A 27,452-nucleotide genomic window follows, 5' to 3' on the forward strand; every position below is an offset into this window, starting at 1 on the left:
GAGTGAAATAGCCATACCAATAGTGCAAAATTGACCCTGTACTATGGTAAATTAAGTTCTTTTCGGAGATTATCAGTGTCATTTGTCGTTTAGCGTTACTCACAAAGATACATCGTGCAATTTCGGAAGCCGTCATCTCCAATTAACTGCTAAAACTGTGTGCCCGTCCACCGAATTTACTTTCATGGAAATCGTTACTTGAAGAGCTTCTTGGAGGTACAGAACTTGAATATGGAATTTGATGATATATTCATATTGAAATGAACCAGAATATCTTCGGCTGACACTCGTCAGGGGTAATCGTCAGCAACTATAGTAAAGAATTGGAAAGAATATCACATATCAACAATCGTACCACAAAATATGACGTCTCTGGCATAAAATTTCGAATAATCAGGGCGAAAAGAGCACTTAAGCGGTCATATTTTGTGATACGATTGTTGGTATACAATATTTTTTCAAATTTTCTACTAAAGTTGCTGACGATGACCCTTGAAGAGTGCTAGCCGAAAATATTTGGGTTCATTTCAATATCAATATATTTTTCAATTGGAAAGCGTTACTTCTGGTTCAATTCGAGATAAAATTAATTGAAAGTAATTCTACCGCTACTTGACTACTATACCACTTCTGTTCATTCCAGAATAAAATTCGTCAATAAACAAACCATACGCACCGGTGTCAATGCATTTTGGGCCCGCCGTGTTCGGTGAAACGTCTCCCAGATTAGCTTGTGCAAACGCGGCGACAAAATTCTCCTGCAAAATCGGAACAGTTGGATAGCCTCCAATCGTGGTCGTAATGACTCGAGTCATGACTCAATTAGACTCTGAATCTAAATGAGATTTGTTGTTGAATAGTCCTGTCTCAACTCGACTTGAGAGTCAATTTGTGTAATGACTCGAATCGAACACGAGAATGACAAGTACACCGAGGTTGGCTAGTTTCGCAAGATACAGTTCTCCTGTGGCATTTTCGGGAAAACCATAAATGAGATTACAATTACATATCACAAATTCGATCAGAAACAGATTACAAGCGTTTCCTCAGAGTATTCGAATTACTTGTCCAAGGTATGAACTCACCCGTCCTTCTCGTCTCATAGAGCTTTCGTACAGCGTGGAGGCTCTGCCTTTGTTATCAGAACTGATCAACTCGTTTGTGTTGTTCATGCAGGTGCCGTGCACGGGAAACCAGTTCACGAGGCCGATTTCCTCACCGGTTGTCGATTCGATCTTCAGCAACGTCATCTCGTGCTCCGTATTGTCTTGATACCTGCGCAGAAACGCAACCTTTCTCAGAAAAAGCGCCCGCGACATGAGAGCAAAATGTATCGAAACTGGTCTTAAATGAAAGACACTGTCGCGCTGATTTCGAAAATATAAATCGTGATCCGGTCATGGCAGTGTAACCCCCATAAATTTGCCCTTAAAATTCATGACAGGGCATTTTTCTAAAGGTGCACTCACTTTCCGAAGTCATGAAGTGCAATGAAATCGGTATGGTTTAACAATTTATAAAGTATCTTTAATGTGTCGGAAAACAGGCATTATGGTCTTGGTGCACGAAAGGTGCATATTTGAACTTTGACATTCTGTTGTGGCGTCATAATGAGTGATACTCGAATACTAGACTAGAAGCGTAGTACGTGATTCAGAATCGAATCACTCAGGTACTCGATTTTGCCCAGCCCTACACAGGAGATTTTGCATTCATAACAGTGCGCTCACTTTGCTCTCTCCTGTTCTGGGTTGTGAGTGTAGGCGCTCGGACTTCGGTTGATATTTGCGTCATCAACGTCGCCTGACGTCATCACGAGGTTGGCTGGCTGCATGTTGTCGTGGGCTGAATGCATAGATTGTCAAAGAAGTCACCGTAGAATATTAAGATATTTGGTTGTATTAAGGTCAGTTCATTGGAATATTAAGCTGTAGCAAGGTACATATCTCCCAACAGAGATGGCTGAGTGCGCGCGGCTTTTTTTTTCGACTGACAAAACACGTTTATTGCATACAGTATAGTGGCGGCATTGCGAGATGTCATTCCTATCCCACCCAAGATAAGGGTGTGAATACTGAAACGGCACTTTCAGTCAGCAAATTGTGCTTTCACACCCTTTCAACGGGGGAAATGAGTCAAATACACCCATCAGTAGTGCACAATGGGATGTTTCCGTGTACCACCCCAATACATCCCAAAAGGGTGGTACGCGTAAACTTCACTACACCCCTGGTATATATATCTCGAAAAGGATTGGTGCATTTGGCTTATTCATAGATTTACAGTGTATTACACGTTTGGGCAAAGCCTACTAGAGTGCTCCTGAAAAAGTGGAAACCTCGTTACTGACCACGGGAGATCACGCGGATTGTGACGTCGAACACTCTTAACAAAAAGGTGTGTATTTCCACCGGTGTACCACCCCTTATATACGGGTGTGAATATAAACCCGTTGCAAACGAAATCAAAACCTATCCCAGACTTACACCGCAGTATACATCGAGTACAACATTTTAATCAAAATGAGTGAGTAATTCTAATTTTAGTTGCGAGTATTAAAAGTGAGTAGTTCTAGTTTTAGTTGCGAGCATTGAAAAGGGAGTAATTCTAGTTTTAGTTGCGAGTGTTCAAAAGTGAGTAGTTTTAGCTCTAGTTGCGCTAGTTATGGTACAGTGACTATTATAGCTCTAGTTCTAGTTGTGGTTGAGAGTTTATGAAAGTGAATAGTACTAGTTTCTAGTATTGTAAAGTTAGTACTTCTAGTATAGTTGCTAGTTTTGAAAGTGAGTAGTTCTAATTCCAGTTTCGAGTATTGTAAAGGGAGTGGTTCTAGTTCTAATTCCAGTTTCGAGTATTGTAAAGGGAGTGGTTCTAGCTCTAATTCCAGTTTCAAGTATTGTAAAGGGAGTGGTTCTAGTTCTAGTTGCTAGTTTTAAAAGTTAATAGTTCCAGTTCTAGTTTCGAGTATTGTAAAGTGAGTACTGAGTAGTTCTAAATATAGTTGATCTGGTTTCTAGTATTGTAAAGTGGCTAGTTCTAGTTCCAGTTGCAGTTAGAGTTTATGAAAGTGAGTAGTTCTAGTTCCAATTTATTATAAAGTGAGTAGTTATAGTTACAGTTGCTAGTATTGAAAGGGAGTAGTTCTAGTTTTAGTTCTAGTTGCTAGTTTTGAAAGAGAGTAGTTCTAGTTCCAGTTTCGAGTACTGTAAGTGAGTAGTTCTCTAGATCTAGTTCTAGTTTTATTTGCGGATTTTTAAAATCAAGCAGTTTGTGTAATTACGGAACTCACCCATCTCGATACTCTTCACGACGCCGTCCACGAACGATTCGGTGCTCTGTTTGATGAAGCCCAGCGACGTGACTTCGAAAAGCAAAAACTGGAAGAACCCGGCGGGTCCTGAATGAGAATGCGTGCCGGACAGGACCACGTTCTTCTCGTCGTACCTGCATTACGCAAAACGCGTCAGATTTGCGAGAATCTTAACGCAAGGTCGTAGGCCCATTAGAATTAATACTGGATTGTGTCCACTGTAGCGCCCAGCTTCAAATAGTATAGCATACTAACAGGTTCCCGTATTTGGCTTTCAGTTTTTTGACGACTTCGAGTTTGATGATCTGCGAGCCCATTCCAGAGTCGATGCTCACAAAAACAGCGCGATTCTTCTTCTCCAAGTCCGAGAATATGAAAGCCCTCGAATACAGCCGCATGTGAAGGCCGTGAGCTATTTGAGAGGGTACGGCGTAGCCCATCTGTGAATAGGAACTTGTGTCTCAGGTGATTTACATAGGGTCACCATACGTCCTCCTTTAGAATAATTTCTCCTCCTTTTTCAAAGAATCTATAACGTCCTCCGATGACACCCACGTGCATTTTTTGGCAATTCGTCCTCTATAGGTTTGACAGCCAGGTGATCGTACAGGCACAACTAAAAAACGCCATAAATGGCGCGAAATCTACATTTCGACGGCAGTGACGACAAGGATGACTAAAAAAAGGTCAACTACAACCAAATTATGTTAGAGCGGGTCTTCGGGGAGTCGAGAAGAAAAAATGACCTTTTTTTTAGTCAACACAACAGTATTTCCCCTGAAAATGTTCAAATTAACAGTTTTTTCGTCCGATCTTACAAATTTTGTCATTTGTGAAAGGAGCTTCTTTGGGGTACGGAACTTCAATGTACAATTGAATAGTGTATTCATATTGAAATGAACCCGAACAATTTCGGCTGACACTCGTCAGGGGTAATCGTCAGCAACTAGTGGAGAATTGGAAAGAACATCGTATATCAACAATCGTATCAAGTGTCGTCGTTTCCTGGTCTCAAAAAATGGTAACTCTAATTCTTATGAACCAAAAAACTGAAAATAGGGTAATAGTGAGTTCAATTTACGATTGAAGAAGATATTGTGTTTGCTGTAATGGGTTGCCAGTAAACTCGCCCCAAAGTAAATTCGGCCCAGGCAAATTCGGCCATTACATCAGTAAATTCGGCCCACCGAGAATATTGTATTAAGATGTATTACCAACCGTTAACATGAATTAATTACATAATTATACTATTATTAAGTGATTTGGATGTCAGGGTATGCGTAGATCGCGTAATCACGGGAGATAGCGCGGATATTCACGGGGACCGAATTTACCGACGGCCGAATTCACCGGTCAATTCACTGGTTACTCGGTCAATTCTGCCCTCGGAGAATTTTTTATAAAAATGTATTACCAACTATTAATGTGAATTAATTTCATAATTATATTAATATCAAGTGATTTGGGAACAGGGTATGCGTATAAATATATATATGTATATATATATGCCGATGTTTACAGGGCCGAATTTACCGACAGCCGAATTCAATCGGTATATTCGGCCCTCGGAGAACATTTTGTGAAATTGTATTACGAACTAATAATGTGTATTATATTACATAATTATAATATTATCGAACCTGAACCCTAACACTAATCCTAACCCTAATTCTAACCTAACCCTAACCTAACCCTAACCCTAATCCTAACCTAACCCTAATCCTAACCTAACCCTAATCCTAACCTAACCCTGATCCTAACCTGACCTAACCCTAATCCTAACCCTAATCCTAACCCTAATCCTAACCCTAATCCTAACCCTAACGCTAATCCTAACCCTAAATCTAATAACTAATAACTAATAATGTGTATTACATTACATAATTATAATATTATCGAGTGATTTGAAGGTTAGGGGTTACGTTTAGGGTTAGGATTAGCGTTAGGGTTAGGATTATGTTAGGGTTAGGATTAGGGTTATGTTAGGTTAGGATTAGGGTTAGGTTAGGATTAGGGTTAGGATTAGGGTTAGGATTAGGGTTAGGTTAAGAGTAGGGTTAGGTTAGGATTAGGGTTAGGTTAGGATTAGAGTTAGGTTAGGATTAGGGTTAGGGTTCAGGTCAGGTAATGGTATTGTAACTGTTGTTACTCTGGTCCTGGCCGAATTTACCGAGGGCCGAATTTACCGAGGGCCGAATTCACCGACGGCCAAAGTGACCGAGGGCCGAATTCGACGGGCCGAATTTACTTTGGGGCGAGTTTACTGGCAACCGCTGTAATGTACCGTAACCGTGCGTTGTTTATTGCCGTTCGCGGCTCTGAGTACTTGCAATTATTACGTCACGACAAAATTCTTTATATATTTCGAATTAGGTTAACCTCATTTACTGGCGTTCGCTACTGATGAGAGTCAGTCGAAAAGCTTCGACAGTGGAATAGATTTTGCAATACGAACGTAATGTTTGCTGCAATATTAAAGTTCTGTACTTCCAAAAGTCTACATATTACTGTTAGAGTACAGCAAAATCAGCCTCCAGTGAGGATTGAACTCACGACCCCTGGTTTACAAGACCAGTGCTCTAACCACTGAGCTATAGAGGCCAGCATGTCAAACATGCAGGCTTTCGGAATTTATATCGATTCTCTCGTTTCAGCCTTGTCGATCTAGCCGGGAGCTACTGTTTGCCGATCAGACGCTTATCGGCATTCGTCGTACGTGCACGTTCGTTACCTTTTTCGTCGTTTCAAGATTGCGATGCATTGAAGCGATAGGGAGATGTCGTGTTTGCTTGGGCTAGTCTTTGAAATCAGACACCCACCTGGGCCTAGAACAGTGTTTTTTTAAGACTCATATCCTCGTTGTCAAGCCTTGTAGCAGCCCTCAAAGCTATAGATGTAATTTGTAACGAAGCCCTACTTTACCATCATATTCAGACAGTTTTTATATACTTTTTTCATTTACTCAAGTGTTGAAATTAAATAAAATATAATAAATTGTTTGATCGAGGTCACAAAACGTAGTTTTGATTCAATATTGCCTCAACTACAACAGTTTTTCAAATACTAAATTTTGGGCGTGATTAACATTGTCAAGTGTTTGTCAGGTTGTTTTTGGATGCACTTCAGAGGCACGTTGAACGTAGCAAGAAACAAACAGCTAATCAAATATAGCTATAATATACATACAAATATAACATTTCACCCTATGCTCCAATAATCAACATCTTTTTGACCTCCCTTTTACAAGGGGCATTATTATCGTTAACTTTTTTAGTCTTAAACAAACTATTGCATCAATGCAAATGGAACAAATTTATGTTGACAAAAGAAAATCGGTTCACTTACCATATTCACTTCTGCTATTGGTCCTGTGACGTCGAACCGTCCCATTCCGACGTAATAATCGCCCGGTTGCGGTTCGGGAGCGGGAAAAACGTGATCGATCACGACACCTGCGATAAAAATCGGAAAGTATAACTAGACGACTTTTACAAATTACTGGCTTTTCATATGCGCAACTAGAACTAGAACTATACCGGGCTTCAAAAATCCTCAACTAACTAACTAAAACACAACAAACTAAAATCTGATCGTGTGAATTGATGATTTGCAAATGAGTTAAGAAATATCACACATAGAATTGGCATTTCAAAGGAGGACGGGTTTTGGAGTTTGAAGTTGGAGGCTTCCAACTCCTAAATCCCACTGCCTGGCTACACTGTTCGTAGTGATGACTGTGAGCTAGCAATGGCTGCGAGAACATCACGCAACAGAACACGGCATCACGATTCACGCCAAACGATGACACACGTTTTCTAGATGCTCGGGAGCTATTTTTATTGAACGCGCAGCTAAAACTACAACTAGACGTACTCACTTTTCAAGATCCGCAACCAGAACTAGAACTAGAATTACTCGAAAAAAGTATTTAGTCGACCGACAAATAACTAGATTGGCAGTTTGTTAATGTCTGCTTCGTGCTGACGGTGTCGGGAAAATAGAAAAATATAACATCAGGTAAAAAATGAATAAAAGTAAACCCACCTCCGTCGTCAAATTTCATGGGGTGTCCATAGCGGTATCCCACGAGAGCGCACAGGGTCCCGAAGCTTAGCGCAAAAAATATCGCCGATACTGCTAGTGCACATCGCGCGCAGCTGTTTGTCCGTTTGTAACCGACGTCCATTAACATTTCCTGCGCAAATAATGATAGTGAACAGACTTGTATATACAGACCAATAGATTTTCAAAATGCGCTGCTAACAAAATAAAATACAACGAACCAGATTCAATTGCGAATCGACTCACCAATTTTTTATTGAGCCAAGAAGTATTAGAAATAGAATAGGCATTTCGAAAGGACGGGGTTTCGGGTTGAAAAGGGAAGTGGTTCCGACACCCAACCCGGGCTACGCCACTGAGCCAGCAATGACTGCAAGAACATCACACAACAGAACACGGGTATCACGATTCACGCCAAACGATGGCACGTCTTTTCTAGTTGCTTGTCAACTATTTTTTTTTTCATCTGCAACTAGAACTAGAACTACGGTACTCATTTTTGTCATCCACCACTAGAACTACTGACTTTTTTAAACCCGCAAAAGAACTAGAACTACTCATTTTTGTAATCCGCAACTACAGCTAGAACTATAGTTACTTTTCAAAATTCACAACTAGAACTGGAACTACTCATTTTTGTAATCCGCAACTACAGCTAGAACTATAGTCACTTTTCAAAATCTACAACTAAAACTAAAACTAGAACTAGTCACTTTTAAAAATCCATCACTAGACCTAGAACTACAAATATAACTATAGTCACTTTCCAAAATCCGAACTAGAACTAGAACTATTGATGTTTTTAAATCCGTATATAAAACTCCTCATTTTTTTAATCCGCAAATATATTTTCACGTGTTTTATGTCCGTCGCAACTGAAACAGATATAGCGCTTTTAAGTAGTATATTCTTGTCTGTTTGCCTTATTTCAACTATATGCAGGCATTTCCCAATGTTCCAAAATGATTCGGGTACACATGAGGATCTGTGAATCAAGTCGAGTAATATGATCCAAAATTGACGTAACCAAACAAGTCGCTGCACCGCGATGCTGAAAGTAGCCGATTTGATTGTACCGCAAACTGAAACATATATCGGGCAACATACGAACAACAAATATCCATGCAACCACAACAGAAAGTCGTCCGCAATTTGATGAAATAATGCACGCGTAAACGCAGGGATATCTAGATATCCCTTGGATAAATATAGCGCGGAACACGGCATTTGAGTGAACGTGTCTTTATCGCAGTTCTAATCGCGTCCTACGCCGATGCTCTGAAGGTGAAGGACCTTTGCGAGATATTGCAGCATACGCGCGCAGATGTAGCAATGACGCGAATGTGGATTGAGGATAATAGTAATAAGAGACGAATTTTTAGAACGCATTCCATGAAGAATTATATTAGTAACTAGAATTATAGTCGTGGAAACCTTGAAACCTCAATCGCAGCATCCGAAACACACAGTACTTACAAAGCTACGCGCGTTAGGGCGAATGATATCTATGCGAAGCCGTGATCGACCAACAGCATTGTCAATTTTGTCACAGTGTCCAATGAAGTTGTATAAACGGTCGAATAAAACACCAAAATATGTCCATGTGGGCAGAGATGGCATTAATTTCATAGTGGTCGCATAAAAGGTACCTATTTGAACTATCATCCGCATACTCTTATGAAGTCGCAATGAGTAACACTGGACTCGAAGCCTAATATAATTCTCTTTTCCAAACACACACACACACAGCTACATTATACAAATTAACGCGAAACAATAACTTCATATTGTTAATTTATTCGCTAAAAGCTTTTCGACTAACTCTCATCAGTAGCGAACGTTAGTGATGGGGTGAATCAAATTCGAAATGTAAGAACTATTTTGTCTGTATGACGTAATAATAACAAAAACAAACAACTAGTAGACGGGCTAGTTATACAAATTGCTCGTTACGCGAAGCCAAGTTTCCGATGGCGGCATATTCTCAAACAAGTCTCGTTACGTAAAACTCTCATTATGACCCATTCTCTTCTCTCTACACGTGTACGGTGAGGGTCACGGTGGAACTCGATTCTGAAACGGGGTCATGGGGATAAAAGTTGATGAGGTTCTACAACCAACACGAGCTACATATCAAAACAGGCGGACGTATATCCACGTGTCGAAATGTCAACTATTTGTCAAGGTTATGAATAAGGCGAGACGGAGACATAAGCATTTCGCTTGGCTAATCACTCCGAAATCGGCGTGGGTAGACTCTAGACTCGTATAATACCCGCACAATAACATGACTGCGATCAACCGCGAAAATATCAACAACTGTTCACACTCAGGCTTCGATTACACGTTTAAAATCACGCATTGTCATGCGGTCTATAGATATTAGTAGTCGCAATGCAACCGCAGTCCCGCCTGTGAGTATTTGAAACCGAAATCGGCGTCTTGAGCTGTTTCGTACGACGCATCATCAGAAGTGTATTGTACATCATCATCATCATCATCATTGGTTTATTAGCAATTTTATCAGTTCAATACACCACAAAAAATGCGATACAATGAAAAGACAGGAAGGTGTCGAAGCGACAATAAGGAGCAGTCTATGGAATCTGACACCCACCTTGGCCTAGGCCAGTGGTTCCCAACCTTTTTCGACTCATCGCCCCCTTTTCAAACTCCACACCGATAATCGCCCCCCAAATATTGGGAACCGAAAAATGGGCATACAGACTGAAATCACCGGCGATTGACTAAGAAAAAAGGTCAACTTTTCGGCTCGACCTCGAAATTACACTTTTACAGCTAAATTTTGGTGAGTTGACTAACAAAAAAGGTGATTTCTCCGACTTGATTCCAAAAGGACCATAACAGCACTTCGTCAGCCCCCCACCCCAATACGTTGGTCTTGACCCCCTCCTCCATAGGGTGATAAAGCAAACTTCTGCACCCCTCAGACTCAACTCCTACGATACCTCTTCACCGCTACTTCTCAGCACAAATTGTTGGACTCTTTAGTTAGTGAGCCTAATTCGCGCAAATTTCTATCATTCATGATTGAATCGGTCAATATGATCGGGAATTGCATATATATTGCTGTCAATTTTTATCCTCTCTCTTCTCATATGTATTCAGATCAACCGGTAAAGCTGAGTGAGGTGTCTTGGAAAATGTAGGGCCCGTAAATAATAATTGAACATATTCGGGCGGACCCCTGGGTATAATGACTTCGTTACGTAATAACATTCCGTGGCTTGTCTGCTATGTCAAAAGTCAAATCGCCCATACGTACTAAACTAAAAGATGCACACGATTTCAAATTGGTATTTCTACACTGGCAATTAATTTTTCTCTGCGAGATGGCATTTTTGTGGGGTTCTGATTGCCAGGACAGTAACATTTGGCGCCAGCCATTTAGGCGCCTATGGACAATTAAATATATATGTGTATCGTATATATATCGAAGTCGGTCAGCATAAAGGCAGTCCTTTTCCGCCAAGGTTTTCTCGTTCTGGCACCCTTCTCGGAGTCGCATGCTACATTGCCTGAAACTTCATATGTCTTGGTGTGATATTGGCTGACGCCGTGATGCCCATTTCTATAACTCATGCGTATTATTTCTTGGAGGAATGGTATCCCATAAGCACGAAACATGTGTCCACGAAATAGCGCGCAGCGCAAAAATTTTTTGAAAAAATTGCCCAAATTTCCCAAATAATACTCTATAATTATTGTTAATTCACGAAAAAAATGTGGGCCCCCTTCGAGCTCTGGCCGCCCATCCCAATTGGGGGTTTGGGTGTGGCAGTTACGGTCATGGACGCCAATATAGCCATTTCAACGCGCCATCGCCCCCTATCGCCCCCTTCGTCAATTTTCGCCCCCCTATCGCCCCCTTGGCTATTTTCGCCCCCCTGGACCGACAAATCGCCCCCTGGGGGGCGATATCGCCCACGTTGGGAACCACTGGCCTAGGCGATGTAAAGAGGAGGCATGCACACTGAATGAAAGTAAAGAAGATAGTATAGAAAAAGAAAGCGACAATAAATAGGGCGGCATGTCATGGGAAGCGAGATCGATAGGTCAGTCGTGGTCCGGTAATCTTGAGGATGGACTGTATTTATTTAGTAGTAATTGCTTGTATTTCGACTTGAATGTGGACATGCTCGTCGACTGTCGGATGGCCGGCGGGATACATTGGTCGAAAAACACCGGGGAGATACCGATCATTGCAGCATGCGCCTCGCAACTATGGCAATGCAAAGCCGCCTTTTATCGGTATGAAGTATGGAGCCTTTCTCGGTGTCCAAAAACCACAGTGGCCCCGTATTCGGTAAGTACAACACACATCCCCAGCCATGAAACATAGTTCGGGCCAGAGCTGGACAACTCAGTTCAGTTCGTATATGTACGACGTGTATAGCACGCTTGGATCGTCTCACACTATACAATTCCCCTGTATCATTTTCGGGAAAACCATAAATTGAATTTAAATTAGAGCATATAAACATTTCAAAAATCAGATTGAATTAAAATTATGAGTTATACTGTTGTTATTTTCGAAATTAGATTAAAATTAGAATGAGTGAATTCGCAGAAACATGGAAATCGAAAGAAATACTGAATTAGACAGAAATGTAGCATTTTCAGGAAAAGCAGAAATGATATTAGAATTAAATGAGAGGATTGAAATATTTCACAAATTAGATTCTAATTAGATTACCCGCATTTCACGTTAACTAATCTAGTTAGACAACTATAATAACCTAGTTGTCCAAGTCTGATTTCTGTACCTGCGCTACAATGTTGACAGCGTGAAAATGTGACTCATTTACGCCGCGTGAATCCGCGACTAAAGTGAAATTATAATGCGAGATAAGCCGTACGTTTTGCAAAGCGATTGAAACGAACGTGATTCACGATTGTATGAAAGTCAGTGTTAAGAAATTGCTGTCAGCAAACAAGTTGCGGCCTCGGCCTGATACAATTGTTTTTGCAAAATATACGGCCCGGGCTAAGAAACTGATTGGCCGATGGCAAGGCATGAAATGTAGTAATGCTCAAGCTTTCCCTATACAGCATACAATAGTGCAGACTCGAACAACTCGACAATTTTAGTTGTATAATTACATTAATTAGAACGAATTTCGGCAAGTACATGTGAAACGTTTCTATGCTCTTTTCAATTCTAATATTATTTCTGCTTTTCCTGAAAATGCCACAGAAGAATTGTATCCTGCGAAACGAGCCAAGCTTTCTGTACAGACATTTGCCATAGTACTTATGAGAAAGAAATATGGTTTGATATGAACAAAACTTGATTTGGCTGTTTTCTTCCTAATTACGAATTAAATTCAATTTCCAAGTATTTACGAATTCAGTAATTATAATCTAACTTGGAAAAGACGAAGATTTTCTAGTTGTCAAACTCTGCAGTAGTGTGCATCTTTTCCCTGCAACTATGCACCCCGTGTATTTTTTTAATGTTTTATTGCCCTTGTGTACAGCCCTAGTGCAGGGATGATATATTGCTATGTTAGGCGCTCTAAAATTATTACGCCATTAATATAGATGAAATCACGAATATGGCGTCATTAAGGGGCGATCAACTTTGGCATTCAACCTATATCCCTCTCTAGACATTCAACGCATCTGCACCGGGATGATTTCACGGCAATTCGATATTGCCCGCAAAATAATCTCAATGATATTCTCGACCGGCATCGAGGCTGCAGTTAATCATCGCAGGATGGAACAAGAGATTTCGTATGATACGATTTTCAGACACAATTCGATATCGGATAAGCATACGCCGATTTTGGAATGAGTGAAAGACATTCTCATCAACTTCTCAACAAAAACACGGGATGAATAATGTCCAAAATGTCATTGAGATCGAAACAGGCGCGAAATCATTGAACACGGTACGTATATAAAACGGGGTGCACACCCCCACTACGAGTCAATCCAGAATCCATAAGTATATCGAAATGATCCGACTAATGGCAACAGTGGCGCTTCTGATAGCGGTTTACAATCGAGTATCAGCAGATGATCGGGTGATCGTGACTTTCTATCCATCAGGAAAATCTCTATACCCTTCAGCTAATAGACCGAGACTGTCTTTGCGAGCCGGGTATGAACTCCGAGTCCAATGGTGGAGGAAAAAATCCGCGAAAACACCATATTTCTACATCTATATCAGCGATCGTAATAACGAGGATAAGTATTATTTATCAGTAGACGCCAGGAGAGCAGTCGTTTTGTCTGGACGAAAATCCAAAAATGCAGAATGGAGAATGAAATACGACCCCAAATCGGAAAGGTTTCTGCTGCAAAATCGCCACAATCGCGGGTACCTGGGGCTGGACAGCGTCGGAAACGTGAATATCCAAACTGACACGAAGCAAAGCGTTGAAGTCGGGTTTAAAACCCTCAGCTGATAACGTAGCGACAGAATCAAATATTTTCCACTGTATAGAAACTATATTGCCTTACAACTATGAGGTTTTGTGTTCGAGGACTCGGAACTGAATCGAGTGCTAATCGACAGCAAACTACGATTTGCACTTAATCCCGAGTTCAGATTTTCGGCCATGTAATGGAAACTCATTTTCCGTTTGAAACTTTAATAACTATCGAAAGAACGTTAAATGCACTCGCACGTGTTCTTTTTTCCTAGAGAGATATCACCTTGTCCTTTTTCACCCATAATCCGAGTAACCTCAATTATATGTCCACCATCGAGACGAATTTCAAACAGATTCTATTAATCAATAGGCGCAATACTATAGTAATTACTTTCGTGTCATCCACTGAACGTTTTTGACTCTATCGCCAAATTGTGCGAAATATGCCGAATAGAAGTCAATTTCTGTCTTACGACCCTCTGGCTGAAATATGACCCTACACTGAATTTGTGTTATCCCGTAATCGCCATTTCAGATTTTTGAGCCTTGATTGTATTTTGCTGATCCATGAATCTCATTTTTTATGCCAACATTGTGGTGCGTACCTTTGTATGCAATCCTTGACCGTGGTGCAAAAGACCAGAAGGTCATGAGCACCTATTTTTGCTTCGTTTTTCGTCTGGTATCTATTTCGCCAATGCCTCCTACCAACACACGCCTCAATATTTAATTGCTTGCTTATTTCTGCGTTTTTGTAATTATCATTTAGTGTGCATGCCTCTTTTTCAAGGCTTGATATTTCTGCTGTCGGCGGGCCACGGCGGATATTTGATTGATTGAGTTTTCCATGACGTGTTTAGTCCTGTCTTTGAATTGTATATAGAAATCTGATGGTGTTTTTTTTTGATAAAATGTGAAATAAAGAATCAAATTCACCAATTCCGCAACTAGGCATACGTTCGTTATTCAAGAGAAAAACGCGGTCGGAGAGAATAACGTCTAAATTGGACCGAACTTAAATCCTTACTGTAAATAAATAAGTTCAGACAATCAGGAGTTATGAAAAGATTAATGAAAAGTTCATGTTGCTATAACATCCCCCGCATTTCAGAAAATAAGTTTTTTAAGCCACATTCCGTAGGTACTAACAACGCAAACGTTGTGAGAGTGCCGCTTTGCGTTTGTTTTTGGCACCTGCATGGACTGCCTTAAACACTTTCGAACTGCATGACTATTTAGCTAGTTGGCATATATGGCTGGTCAGTAGGTCAGCATCCCGCACCCCGGTTAAGAATCACACAAGTCGCAACCATTAGGGTTGCTAATGAGTATTATTGTAACTAGATAATTTTTCATATCGGTAAAACTAGAATTGCTAGATTCGCAGAAACTTTGAAATTAAATTAATTCCTAATTGGAAAGAAATATAACAACACTCAAATTCGGTTCATATCGAATCATTCATTCGCACAAGCATGAGAATGGTCAACGTCAATTTTTGGTTCGTTTTGTACCCACACTATACAGTTCTGCTGCAGCATTTTCAGAAGAAAAAACAGAAATTAGAATAAAATTCAGATGAGCGAGAGAGGGGTATTCGTATTCGCCTGCATCATCGCCTACCGATCAAGAAGCCGGACGCATCAACATGACACTATCTTTTAGAAACTTTTCACAAATAGGATTATGATTAGGGGCCTATGCCTCATTTAGCTCTAATTACTCCATAGTTTTAGGCAGCGATTTAATTCAAGTCTGCCGGGACATGGCGTTTGCCGCCGAAACATGTGAAAGTCGCACGTTTTTAGGTGCTTTTATCGCGTATTCCGAATTTCAAGTGTTCGGGCTGGATTCGAAATACGAAATTTTCGAATCTGCTCTATTTCTGGAGGTTCGATGCAAATCGATTACGTACGCTGCACCTGAGATGTTATCCTTGAAGCCTGCGGCAACAGGTTGAATGTTTCTCCTCACGTTTGCGTATAAAACAATTTGACGCAAAATGCTAGCGAAACGTTGACGTATTGGGGAATTCCAGAGAAGGTCAACGGACTTTTGCGTCGACTTGGCTTAATATCAAAGCGAACAAAATGGCGGTAGAATGGAATTTGAACTTCAGCCACCTCGCTCTGCGTCACTGCACGCGACGGAAAATGTTAGGAACGCGGAACTTGGAAAACTGGTTTATTCTAATTGTCTGTAATCAAACTAGTTAGAGGGAAACGCATATAATCTAATCCTATAATATCATCTGCGAAATGTTGCTATTCTCTCATTTTCATTCTAATCTGAATTATGCTTTTCCTGAAAATGCTATATGACACCTGTGCGTGCATGCATAACGAGTTAAGCTTGGCGTAGAGAGTTTTGTCATTTTCGTTCTTATCAGAATCAACTCTTTGAGATGAAATGTACATGACTTTTGTTTTATTTATTTGTAACCCACGATTGAATTCGATTTCCAAGTATTTGCGAATTCAGGAATTCTAATTCTAGTCTATTAATTCGAGAATAAGCGTGTCTATCGTTCTAATTCTAATCTAACTTCGAAAACTAGAAATTTTATAGTTGTCTTATACTCTCAGGGATCCCGTCACCGTATAAGGCGAAATGTATTTGATGGCCTCGGAAGAGTGATTCACTTTCGAAACACGCCTGGCGATGATTCGGGCTGAACGAACAATTTGTTCCCCGACAGCGACTCGACAAAATTCCGTAACATTCGCCGATAATATCCGGCGACGTCATATTTTGTAATACGATTGTTGACGTACTTTTGAATTCTCTACCAGTTGTTGACAATTACCCCTGACGAGTGTCAGCCGAAAATACTCGGGTTTATTTCAATATGAATGCATTATTCTTTGCGTAGCTGTGACGTCACACGGCGTAGATTTAGAGAAGAGATGTCAGGGAGTGCGCAATTAAGCCGTCGATGATAATGTCGATCGGCATTCGCTGGGCGGGCAGATTTAGATATACCCTTACAACGTCACCGTCTCTATGGATCAGTACCTTTTACTACGTTTGCTACGTCCACGTGCGATACGTAATTGTGTTTATTTGGAAAGACGATTTCAGCAAACATATGGGTTAATCACATCTCGTGACCCGGAAAGACATATTTTCACACATTTTGGCCGCTGCATATCCGGCCGTGGGGAAATGCGACGGTTGACAAAGCCGAGCACATCACTTCACCAGAGTTGGTGATAATTTTAACTTGTGAAGTGCTTCCATGATCATCAAGTCTCCTGAAAATGCTATACAGTACAGAACCGTACACTGCGAAACTAGTCAAGGTCGATGTACACTGTTACGTACACACAATCTCCATCTTCTTGCGAATGTTGTCGTTCTAATTCGAATCTAATTTGGAAAGTCGAAAATTTTCTAGTCGTTCAGCTATACGACAGCATACTATGCATTCCACGCCGAACACTTCTACAGAAGATGATAGCATACGCTGCTCTTTTTGTTTTAGTGACTGGGAGAAAATTTGAGGTTCCTGGAAGGCTTGAATACTAGGGTTCGTTAGGTCAGTATAGGTAAAGAACCATTTCAGCATCTAACCATATTACGTCTTACGTCACATTGCGACTTGTGATTGGCTTTGTACATTGTGTGTCTTGAGCATATGAAAGTAATCGAAACGCTGATTACAGCTTCTTGGAGGTGCAAAACTTTAGTAAATAATTGAATATTCTATTCATATCGAAATGAGCACGAACTTATCGGCCGACACTCGTCCGTTGTCGTCAGTAACTAGAATAGAATTGGAAAGAACATTTTATATCAAATATCGTATCATCCAATAGTAAAGCACACTTCCGAACCCCGTCGTTTTAGGGCGTTGGGTGCGTGGGTAGATTCAACATAGATTTTCGCTGTTCAGCTATATTAGGATTGTTTTTATATATTTAATTTCTAGATGTTTTCAAGCCGCTGGTTCAGATGCATGGGATATGACTTCAGGTGCTTTTGTGTGCCGTGATCCGTAACGGAGTCTCCAATTACTTTCTCCACTGCGAGTCAGCGTTTGGGGCCTGCTAATCGACGCCTAGTGCTGACACGGGTCTAAACCCGCCTCGTGCCTTGCAATTCATCGCAAATCTGAGAGCACGTGCCGATTCAAGCTTATCGCAAACGATATAAAATGGCTCCTTCTGATCCACATATCCACATTCACAAGATTGGGTGAGCGTTCAGTGATAAGCTTCGGTTTGATAGCCTTGAGTGGAAATTGAATTTGGTCTCCAATTATTTATGATGTTTCTTGCAATACCTATGCTCATAACGTTCTAGGGATCGTAGACGTGGTCAGTTATGAAGTGCTACTTTTTCAAAGTACTCAAATAGGTTTCATGTACTTGCACTGCTTACTCGAGTATTTATTTTTAGATTATTTCCACTTCTACTTGAAGAATTGTAGGCAAAACTATACTTACTTCATACGATTTGGATTTTGAGAAATGAGAAGTAGTTCTATACGAGGTTGAATCGCTTGTTTGAGTGAACTGTCATAACGACCGGGTGAACTATAGCCCCATCTCGCGGCGACTGAACATATTTTTAAAAATTGTCCCATCCGCAGTGTCATAAGTCATTTCGAGTTAGTCTGGACAGTAAATCTTTAAATTTCGACAGCAGCCCGCCCTCCGGTCAAATTCCTCTCCGACACTACTCATGTGTGTAATTTTCATACCTTTGATTTTGTGATTCCGCGAAAAGTATAAGTAGTAATCGCAATGTATTTCCGCTTGTAATCGAGTCTAACTGTACTGTTTGAGATGAGAGCTGACTATACTTTGACCACGTCAGGAAGATAGTCCCGAGAAGACAAGGTTTTTATCATAGACGACCTCTAATTTTGGGGAAAAGACAGTCTTCCTGGCGTAGGTTCAGTTTCCCATTTCAATGAACAACTCTCTTACGAATTCCACGTTAAAAAGTGAGATTCGTGTTCGGATTCGTCTGCACCTCTTCGACATTTCAATCAGAGATTTCGCTGTGGAAAGGAAAAATTCTCAATCCGGCTATGTGCTTAGAGTCATGGTCTTTTTAATGCAATTTTCATCAAATCAAAACACCACAGGATCGCGATACAATAAGAAGATAAACGGTGGGGAGGGGGCGAAACGACTTTGGACAGTATTTCAATAGGACACCGATCTTAGCGTAGAGCATGTAGATAAGTAGCATGCACACTGGATGAAAAGAAATATACAATAACATAAGATGAATGTGGCATGTATCGGTCGGCGAGGTCAATATATCAGATCGTGGTCTTGTAATCTTGTGGGCTGACCGCTGTTCTAATTTATCCGTTTTCTAATAGGATCTGCGTGCCTTTCAGTATCGTGATTAAGCCTGTTTAAACGAATCCAGCGATGAAATCATCCGGCGCATTCATACTGCTGGCAGCAGCGATTCAAGCCACTAAGGTAGAGCGGGTCAAACTCACGATCAAATACGACTGGCGTCTCATTTACGAGGACGACATCGGATTGTGGGCGCGCAATGTCAGCCCGAGACACGAGAGATATTTCCACCAGACGGCCAATATTGAGGGCTGTGCTTCCACTCTCGCGGGACCCGTCACTGGTACAAAATACTGCGTTCTATGCTTGCGGAAGAATAGCGATTGCGTGTTGAAGGTCGAAAACGGGAAAGAAAAGGGGAAATACGTTGTCATACCTCCCGCCACTGAAGACGATGCTGTCGTTGCAGATCACACCGATGATGTTCGGTTAGCGACCTACATCCAACGAACCTGGGTCCACTCTCCCACTCACAGCTGATTTTATACATTCCCTTAAACGATCTATGCATTTTTTTAAAACTCGTTGCCTTTTGATACTTTCCCACCGGTGTTTTATTGCTACAGCATAAGTTCTCAGGCATAATTTGTAATTTCATGCATTCCCAAGCGGTCTTACATGCGATTGCACTAATTTATGTTTTATTTCTTACTAGTTTTCATTTTCTGCGCTATGCAACGCGTGTCTGTTTATATTTCTTGATACAAACTGTTCATTTTCGCTGGATGTAAACCCAGAGCTGCAAACTTTCCATCTCTTTGCTGAAGTATGCATTTTTTTAACAACTCGTTGCCTATGCAGCTGGTTCCTACTTTTCGAGACGAATTTCAAACAGATTCTATTAATACTAGTAAATTACTTTTGTGACATCCACTCAACGTTTTTTTACTCCATCGCCAAATTATGCGAAATATGCCGAATAGAATGTCAATTTCTGTCTTACGACCCTCCTCAGTTACTGAAATATGACCCCACACTGAATTTCTGTTACTGCGTAATCGCCACTTATAAAATTTGTACCTTGATTGTATTTTCGTATATTCCGGAATATCATTTTGTATGCCAATGTTGTGGTCCGTACCTTTTTATACGCAATCTTTGACCAGGTGCAAATAACCAGAAGGTCATGAGCACCTATATTTTTAACTTCGTTTTCCGTCTAGTTAATATCTATTTCGCCAATGCCTCGAACCAATACACGCCTCATCGTTTAATTGCCTGCTTATTTTTACGTTTTTTGTAATTCTCATTTTAGTGTGCATGCCTCTTTTTCAACGCGTGATATTTCTGCCATCGGCGGGCCACAATGGATATTTGATTGATTTTAGTTCTCCAGGACGTTTTTAGTCCTGTCTTTGCGTTGTACATTGAAATCTGATGATGTTTTTTTTTGGATAAAATCTGAAATAAAGAATCAAATTCACCAATTCCGCAACTAGGCATACGTTCCCGATTTCGAGAAAAACGCATACAGCGAAAATATAGCGTTAAATTGAACCGAACTTTAATCCTTACTGTAAATAAATGTCATCGGAAAACAAGGAGTTGTGAAAAGATTAATGAAAGTTCAAGAGATTTTAAGTCACATTCCGTAGGTACTAACAACGAAAACGCTGTTTAAGAAAGACTACCGCTTTGCGTTTGTTTTGGGCACCCGGATTGCCTTAACCGCTGTGGAACTGCATGAATATTTGCAATCATTGAAAATGGGGTCATATAGATGGCTGGTAAACAGATTGTTTCCTGACCCAGCCCCGTGAATAAGCATCCCGCACCGTGGTTAAGAATCACACAAGTTGCAACCGTTAGTGTTGCTATTGAGTCAGCATGACCTCATCTTCCGGGTACAGAATTATAGTGATAACTAGACATTTTTTCGTATCGTTAGAATTAGAATTACTAGATTCACAGAAACTTTAAAATTGAATTAATTACTTAATTATTAGAAAGAAATACAAAAACACTCAAATTCAATTCATGTTAGGGTGACCATTAGGGCTGTTCAAAAATAACTTTTTTTTCTGGATTCCAGCCATTCAGTCATTAAATTGTCAGGTTACCCTAAAAAAACGCTGCACACCAAATTTGGTTCAATTCTAACAAGTATAGGGCTCCGCAGATCCAATTAAAATTTTTAATTTATCAGGAAAAAGAGTCTTAAAAAATTTTCGAATTATTCTGTCAACCCCATGAAATTGTTGTTTAACTGCCTTCAAAGACGATGTAATACAAATTTGACTCAATTCCAACCAGTAGAAGCGGAGTTATTTGAGTTTTTCGTTGATAATTCTCGGATTATCATTGATTGGTGGATAATCCGAGAATTATTAACGAAAAAACTGATTTGCATCGTCTTTGATGACAGCTCAACAATTTCATGGGATAGAGAGAAAAATTTGACAATTTAAAAAAAAACTTTTTCCTAGTAAATTAAAAATTTTAATTGGCTCTGCGGAGCCCTATACTTGTTAGAATTAACCAAATTTGGCGTGCTGCGATTTTTAGGGTAACCTGACAATATAATCACTGAATCGCTGGAATCCTGAAAAAAGGTTATTTTTGCACAGCCCTAATACACATGCTTCGCATATGTTCTTCGAATTTTACATGAATTATCGAGTCTGCGCCTTCGCGGGTTCGGCTTAGAATGGAGGGTCCGGATCAGGGTTCTAAAACGGCTTGAGAGTCGGATTTTTGCGGAATTTCCCACTGTCGCATTCTTTTTCTATACTATCGTCTTTACTTTCATTCAGTGTGCACTGTGCATGCCTCCTCTTAACATCGCCTAGGCCAAGGTGGGTGTCATATTCCATAAACTACTCCTTGTCGCTTCGACATCTTCCTGTCTTTTCATTGTATCGCATTTTTGTGGTGTATTGAACTGATAAAATTGCTAATAAACCAATGATGATGATGATGAAACATGTGAAAATTGGTTGTTACGCGTATTCCGAATTTCAAGTGTTCGGGTTGGATTCATATCACGAAATTTTCGAATCCGCTCTATTTCTGGAGGTTCGAAGGGAATAAGTCACGTATACGCTGCACCTCGAAGGTAATTCTTGAAGGCTGCGGCAACCGGTTGAATGTTTCTCCTCAGAAAGCCAACAGGCTTTTGCGTTGACTTGACTCAAGGCGAACAAAATGGCGGCAGAATGGAATTTGAACTTTGGCCACCTCGCGACGCAAAATGTCAGGAACGTGGAACTTGGAAAACTGGTTCCTTCTGGTCTTCTATAATCAAACTAATTAGAGGGAAGCGAAGGTAATCCAATCCTAATCTACTCTGCGAAATGTTTCTATGCTCTTATTTTAAGTCTAATCTAAATTATGCTTTTCCTGAAAATGCTACAGGAGGACTGTATAGTGCGGAACGATCCAAGTTTGGCGTACAGAATTTTGCCATTCTCGTTCTTATTAGAATCAATTCTAATTTGATACGAAATGAGCTTGGTTTTTGTTTTATTTATTTTTCAATACTGGATTGAACTCAACTTCCAAGTAGCGTTGGGACCCCGGGAAATCCCGATCCCGGGATCCCGGGATTTGAAGCAATCCCGATCCCGGGATTAGCCCCAATGAAATCCCGGGATTTGTGAACAGCATCACCAGGGCTTAGGTAGCGTCATGTGTCATTTTTTGGTAATAAAGCAGTGTCAAAAACTAGACAGGTTGTCTAAAACATTGTTTCTTAACCTTACGTCTCTACAGCGCCCCTTTACGAAAATGGCCTACGTCTGGCGCCCCCGCCCACATTTTAAGGATATTTCGCCAACAAATTACGAAACCGTCTAAGCCAGTGGTTCCCAACCTTTTTCAACTCATCGCCCCCTTTTCAAACTCCACACCGATCATCGCCCCCCAAATATCGGGAACCGAAAAATTGGCATACATACTGAAATCACCGGCGAGTTGACTAAGAAAAAAGGCCAACTTTTCGGCTCGACCTCGAAATTACACTTTTCCAGCTAAATGTTGGTGAGTTCACTAATTAAAAAGGTGATTCCTCCGACTTGATTCCAAAAGGACCGTAACAGAACTTCGTCAGCCCGCCCCAATACGTTGGTCTTGACCCACCCTCCATAGGGCGATAAAGCAAACTTCTGCACCCCTCAGACCCAACTTCCCCGATACCTCTTTACCGCTACTTCTTAGCACAAATTGTTGGACACTTTAGTTAGTCGGCTGATTTCGCGAAAAATTTCAATGATTCATGATTGGATCGGTCAATATGATCGGGAATTGCATTGTTTTCAATTTTTTATCTCTCTCTGCTCATGCATTCAGATATACAGGTAAAGCTGAGTGAGGTGTCTTGGAAAATGTAGGGCCCGTAAATAATAATTGAACATATTCGGGCGGACCCGTGGGTATAATGACTTCGTTACGTAATGATATTTCGTGGCCTGTCTGCTATGTGAAAAGATATTCAAATCTCCCATACGTGCTAAACTAAAAGATGCGAACGATTTCAAATTGGTATTTCTGCACTGGCAATTAATTTTCTCTGCGAGATGGCATTTTTGTGGGATTCTGATTGCCAGGACAGGAACATTTGGCGCCAGCCATTTAGGCGCCTATGGACAATTAAATATATATGTATATCGTATATATATCGAAGTCGGTCAGCCTAAAGGCAGTCCTTTTCCGCCAAGGTTTTCTCGTTCTGGCACTCTTCTCGGAGTCGCATGTTACATGGCCTGAAACTTCATATGTCTTGGTGTGTCATGGTGTGATAATGGCTGACGCCGAGATGCCCATTTCTATAACTCATGCGTATTATTTCTTGAAGGAAGGGTATCCAATAAGCAAGAAATGGGCGATCAGGAAATGGCGCGTAGCGCGAAAATTTTTTGAAAAATTTGCGCAAATTTTTAAAATATTACTCTATAATTAATGTTAATTCACGAAAAAATAATGAGCCCCCTTCGAGCTCGGGCACCCCATCCCAATTGGGGGTTTGGGTGTGGCAGTTACGGTCATGAACGCCAATATAGCCATTTCAACGCGCCATCGCCCCCTATCGCCCCCTTCGTCCGTTTTCGCCCCCTTGGCTATTTTCGCCCCCCTGGACCGACAAATCGCCCCCTGGGGGGCGATATCGCCCACGTTGGGAACCACTGGTCTAAGCGATGATACTCTTTATCAGTGGTTCCTAACCAATTTGAATGTCGGAGCCGCATTTCAAACTTCATAGTATACGCAGAGAGCCGCATTAAAACACCCGATTAGGCTATATACTGATTCTAAAGGTATCTGATAACCTACCTCAAAATCTCACCATCTAGCAAACTCAAAAGCATGCACATGCACGATTGCACATAGACTTCTACAGATTGTATATCTGTTATTCTAGCATTGGTAGACGCAGATTGGCAAGTGCTATGCATTGAAATAAATTGAAAATGCATATCATTACTCAACATACTATTTTGTTGTTATGTGATAACTCTTCATACATCCCAGCACTTGATACACAAGTTTGCGGAGGATTATTCTACGAAAAACATTGCCTTATTGCAATTTATACTTGACTATGAGCCGTTATTTTAAGGTTAGTGAAATTGTGCCGTAATTTACTCTTCAAAAATACGATATATAGAGGTCTACGAGCAGCAGAACTCAAGATATGTCGTTGTTTGACGGGTATTCCTCCCTGCGTTTGACGCTAGTCTGCGAGAATTCTGTTTCTCTGTTTTCAGAAGCGGCCTTGGACGGCTTTGGAGATATCTAGTATTCCTCATTTCCGCATTCATATACAAAAATTGCCTTTAACTATATATAGAAACAAACAACAGCTGTCGTCCATTATATTTTGTGGCATATTTAGAGGTCACTCAGAGCCGCAAGAAGGCTACCTTGGAGCCGCGGTTGGGAATAAATATTACAAGGAATAAATGTTATTTATGTAGCTTGCATTATGCGTATTTTACTATTTTGCTAATCCCGGGAAATCCCGGGATTGAGAAGCGAAAATCCCGGGAAATCCCGATCCCGGGATTTCAAATTCGATCCCGAAGTCCCAAGTACTTCCAAGTATTTGCGAACTCATTAATTTTAATTCTAGCCTACAAATTTGGGGAAAAGTGTTTATATCATTTAATTCTAATCTAATTTCGAAAACTAAAAATTTTATCGTTGCCCGACTCTCAGGGGTCCCATCCACGTATTTGATGGCCCCCCGGAAGAGTGATTCACGTCTGAGATACGCTTGACGACGATCGAACAAATCAATGATTGCTCCCCGACAAAATTCGGAACATTCGACGCACATTCGCCGATAATAGCCGACGTCATATTTAGTGATGCGAGTGTTGATATACGAGGTTCTTTCCAATTCTGTGCTAGTCACTGACGATTACCCTTGACGACTTTCAGCCGAAAATATTCGGGTGTACTTGAACATGAATCCTTTCCTCTTTGGGTAACTATGACGTCACACGAAATAGATTTAGTAAAGAAATGTCAGGGAGTGTGCCCTGCGCAAATTAAGCGGTCGATGATGATCGGTGGGCGGACGAATTTAGATATCCTTACGACGTCCCCGTCTGTATGGATCAGTGCCTTTTACTACGTTTCCTATGTTATCTCACGGCCCGGAAAGACAACATTTCACACATTTTGGCAACATGGCCGCTGCTTCAATGCTGCTCTTAATTTAATTCGAATTCATGGTTTTACTGAAAATGCTATAGTAGATCGACATTCGCTGGGAGGACGAATTTGCGACGCTACCGTCTGTGCCTTTTACTACGCTTGTTACGTCTGCGTACGTAATACGTAATTATGTTTATTTGAAGAGGCGATTTCAGCAAACACATATGTTAATCTCATCTCCTGACCCGGAAAGAAAATTGTCACACATTTTCGCAACATTAGATCAGTCTGGTTTAAGTGCGGCCCGCGGGTCGAATGCACCCCGCGACGCGATTTTGAGTGACCCGCGAAAAGTTACCTAAATTAAGTGCATAAAACCCATTTTTGAATGTTGATCCGTGGACTGAAATCGTAGGCTGTTTAAAATGAACCGGGCATTCGTTCACTATTGAGCCCGGTAATTATTTGAAGCGATTACGTAGCCTGCGTACGTTATACGAGTAATAGAGATTCAAAATAAAGCCAATATAGCAAAGTGTGCCGTTGCAATTGAAGTGAAAAAAAGTCACTGTTTCCATATAGTTTCGTTTGTTTGTTTGTTGTCAGTGTCACATGCTTCAAATTGCTACGTGATGCTTTTGCAAATCCCAAACTCGCAAAACATGTCCATCAGTGCTCGTAATGCAACGATGGACGGGCATGCCAAAAAAAGTGACCAATACAAGCTTTGTAGTATCCTAATAGCTTTGTATGTGGGTTGAAAAGAGTTTAAAATGTATCATGTCTGCCATTGTTTCGAATTATGACGGCGAATAAATACTATTTTTGTTAATTAACCGTCACTCTCTCATCGCCTAATATCAATACATCCACTGATCGTTCACTGCTTTCAATTAGGAATACAATTATTACGCCGCAGAATATAGTTATAAATTTTGACTCGGCCCGCCAATATATTTTCTACTTTCATTTCGCCCTCGGGATAGAAATAATTGTCCACCCCTGTATTAGATACATTCCACGCCGAACACTTCTACAGAAGATAGAAACGTCCATCGATCATTATTTTTGTTTTAGTGACTGGGCGAAAATTTGTGGTTCCCGGAAGGCTTGCATACGAGCATAAAGGGTTCCTCAGGTCAGTAACGTAAGAGTCACTGCTCTATAAAAAGAAAGACAGACGAAAGATGAAGAGCCAACTACGTGAGGATGCTCGATTGAGAAAAGTACTTGATCGTTTCAGCATCCTCCTATCCCAAGTGGTTCTCAACCTTATTGACCTCGCGGCACCCTTTGAAAATGAAAAATAGTTCGCGGCACACTAACACAATGGTTCTCAACTTTTTTGGCTTACGGCAACTGCAGACTACCAGAATACTTAGCAGCAACCACCGCAGTCGTACAAAGGTGTTCTCTGACGAAGTACTTCTACCTTTTCGAAGGATTCAAGTAGATTATGGTCTGCTTCAAAGAAGAAATTACGGTATCTTCTATATCTGCGGACATGTCACAAATACGTCTACGAATATGGTATCATTTGACATGGGAATCGATTTCAATTTTTCCGCAGCTTTGGTCATACCATTTTTTCACAATTCTAGTGGAATAATAACTTTCTACGCTTCCGTGTGAGGTGTTGAATTTTTAGCCACTACCTCCTCTAACTGCTGGCCTGCAGCGATCACGTTGAAGTTTCGGGCTGCGCTTATAGATAGTATTTCATAAGTCTTGTTAGATAAATAAACTCTGCCCACTACC

The 27,452-nt window shown here is 40.8% G+C and overlaps 2 protein-coding genes and 1 non-coding gene across 6 annotated transcripts in view; 1 reads left to right on the top strand and 2 right to left on the bottom strand.

Moving 5' to 3' along the window:
• Nucleotides 1-27,452, bottom strand: part of LOC145458457 (putative neutral ceramidase C) — a 42,761-nt gene that overhangs the window by 8,737 nt on the left and 6,572 nt on the right. The window contains exons 2-9 of one of the 2 annotated variants that reach the window (XM_080336831.1): nt 13,726-13,805; nt 7,355-7,505; nt 6,656-6,762; nt 3,566-3,750; nt 3,290-3,444; nt 1,731-1,845; nt 1,086-1,275; nt 677-758 (exon numbers count right to left, since the gene is read on the bottom strand). In XM_080336831.1, coding sequence (XP_080192957.1) covers nt 677-758; nt 1,086-1,275; nt 1,731-1,845; nt 3,290-3,444; nt 3,566-3,750; nt 6,656-6,762; nt 7,355-7,502 — 982 coding nt within the window. In that variant the 5' untranslated portion in view covers nt 7,503-7,505; nt 13,726-13,805. The remainder of the gene's footprint in view (nt 1-676; nt 759-1,085; nt 1,276-1,730; nt 1,846-3,289; nt 3,445-3,565; nt 3,751-6,655; nt 6,763-7,354; nt 7,506-13,725; nt 13,806-27,452) is intronic. The other variant, XM_080336830.1, reaches the window with a different exon arrangement.
• The window catches only part of LOC145458456 (2-oxoglutarate dehydrogenase complex component E1-like), a 98,260-nt gene continuing 72,697 nt past the window's right edge, over nt 1,890-27,452 (top strand). For 2 of the 3 annotated variants that reach the window (XM_080336829.1, XM_080336827.1), the window contains exon 1: nt 1,890-1,906. The gene's annotated coding sequence lies outside the window, so the exon portion shown is untranslated. Of the gene's footprint in view, nt 1,911-27,452 lie in introns of all 3 variants that reach the window. The other variant, XM_080336828.1, reaches the window with a different exon arrangement.
• On the bottom strand, nt 5,839-5,911 carry Trnat-ugu (transfer RNA threonine (anticodon UGU)). The gene has a single exon. It is a non-coding gene; the product is annotated as a tRNA-Thr (tRNA).

Source organism: Botryllus schlosseri, chromosome 16 (genome assembly GCF_051294905.1).
Source record: "Botryllus schlosseri isolate E-star chromosome 16, Bs_hap1, whole genome shotgun sequence".
NCBI classification, from domain to species: domain Eukaryota; kingdom Metazoa; phylum Chordata; class Ascidiacea; order Stolidobranchia; family Styelidae; genus Botryllus; species Botryllus schlosseri.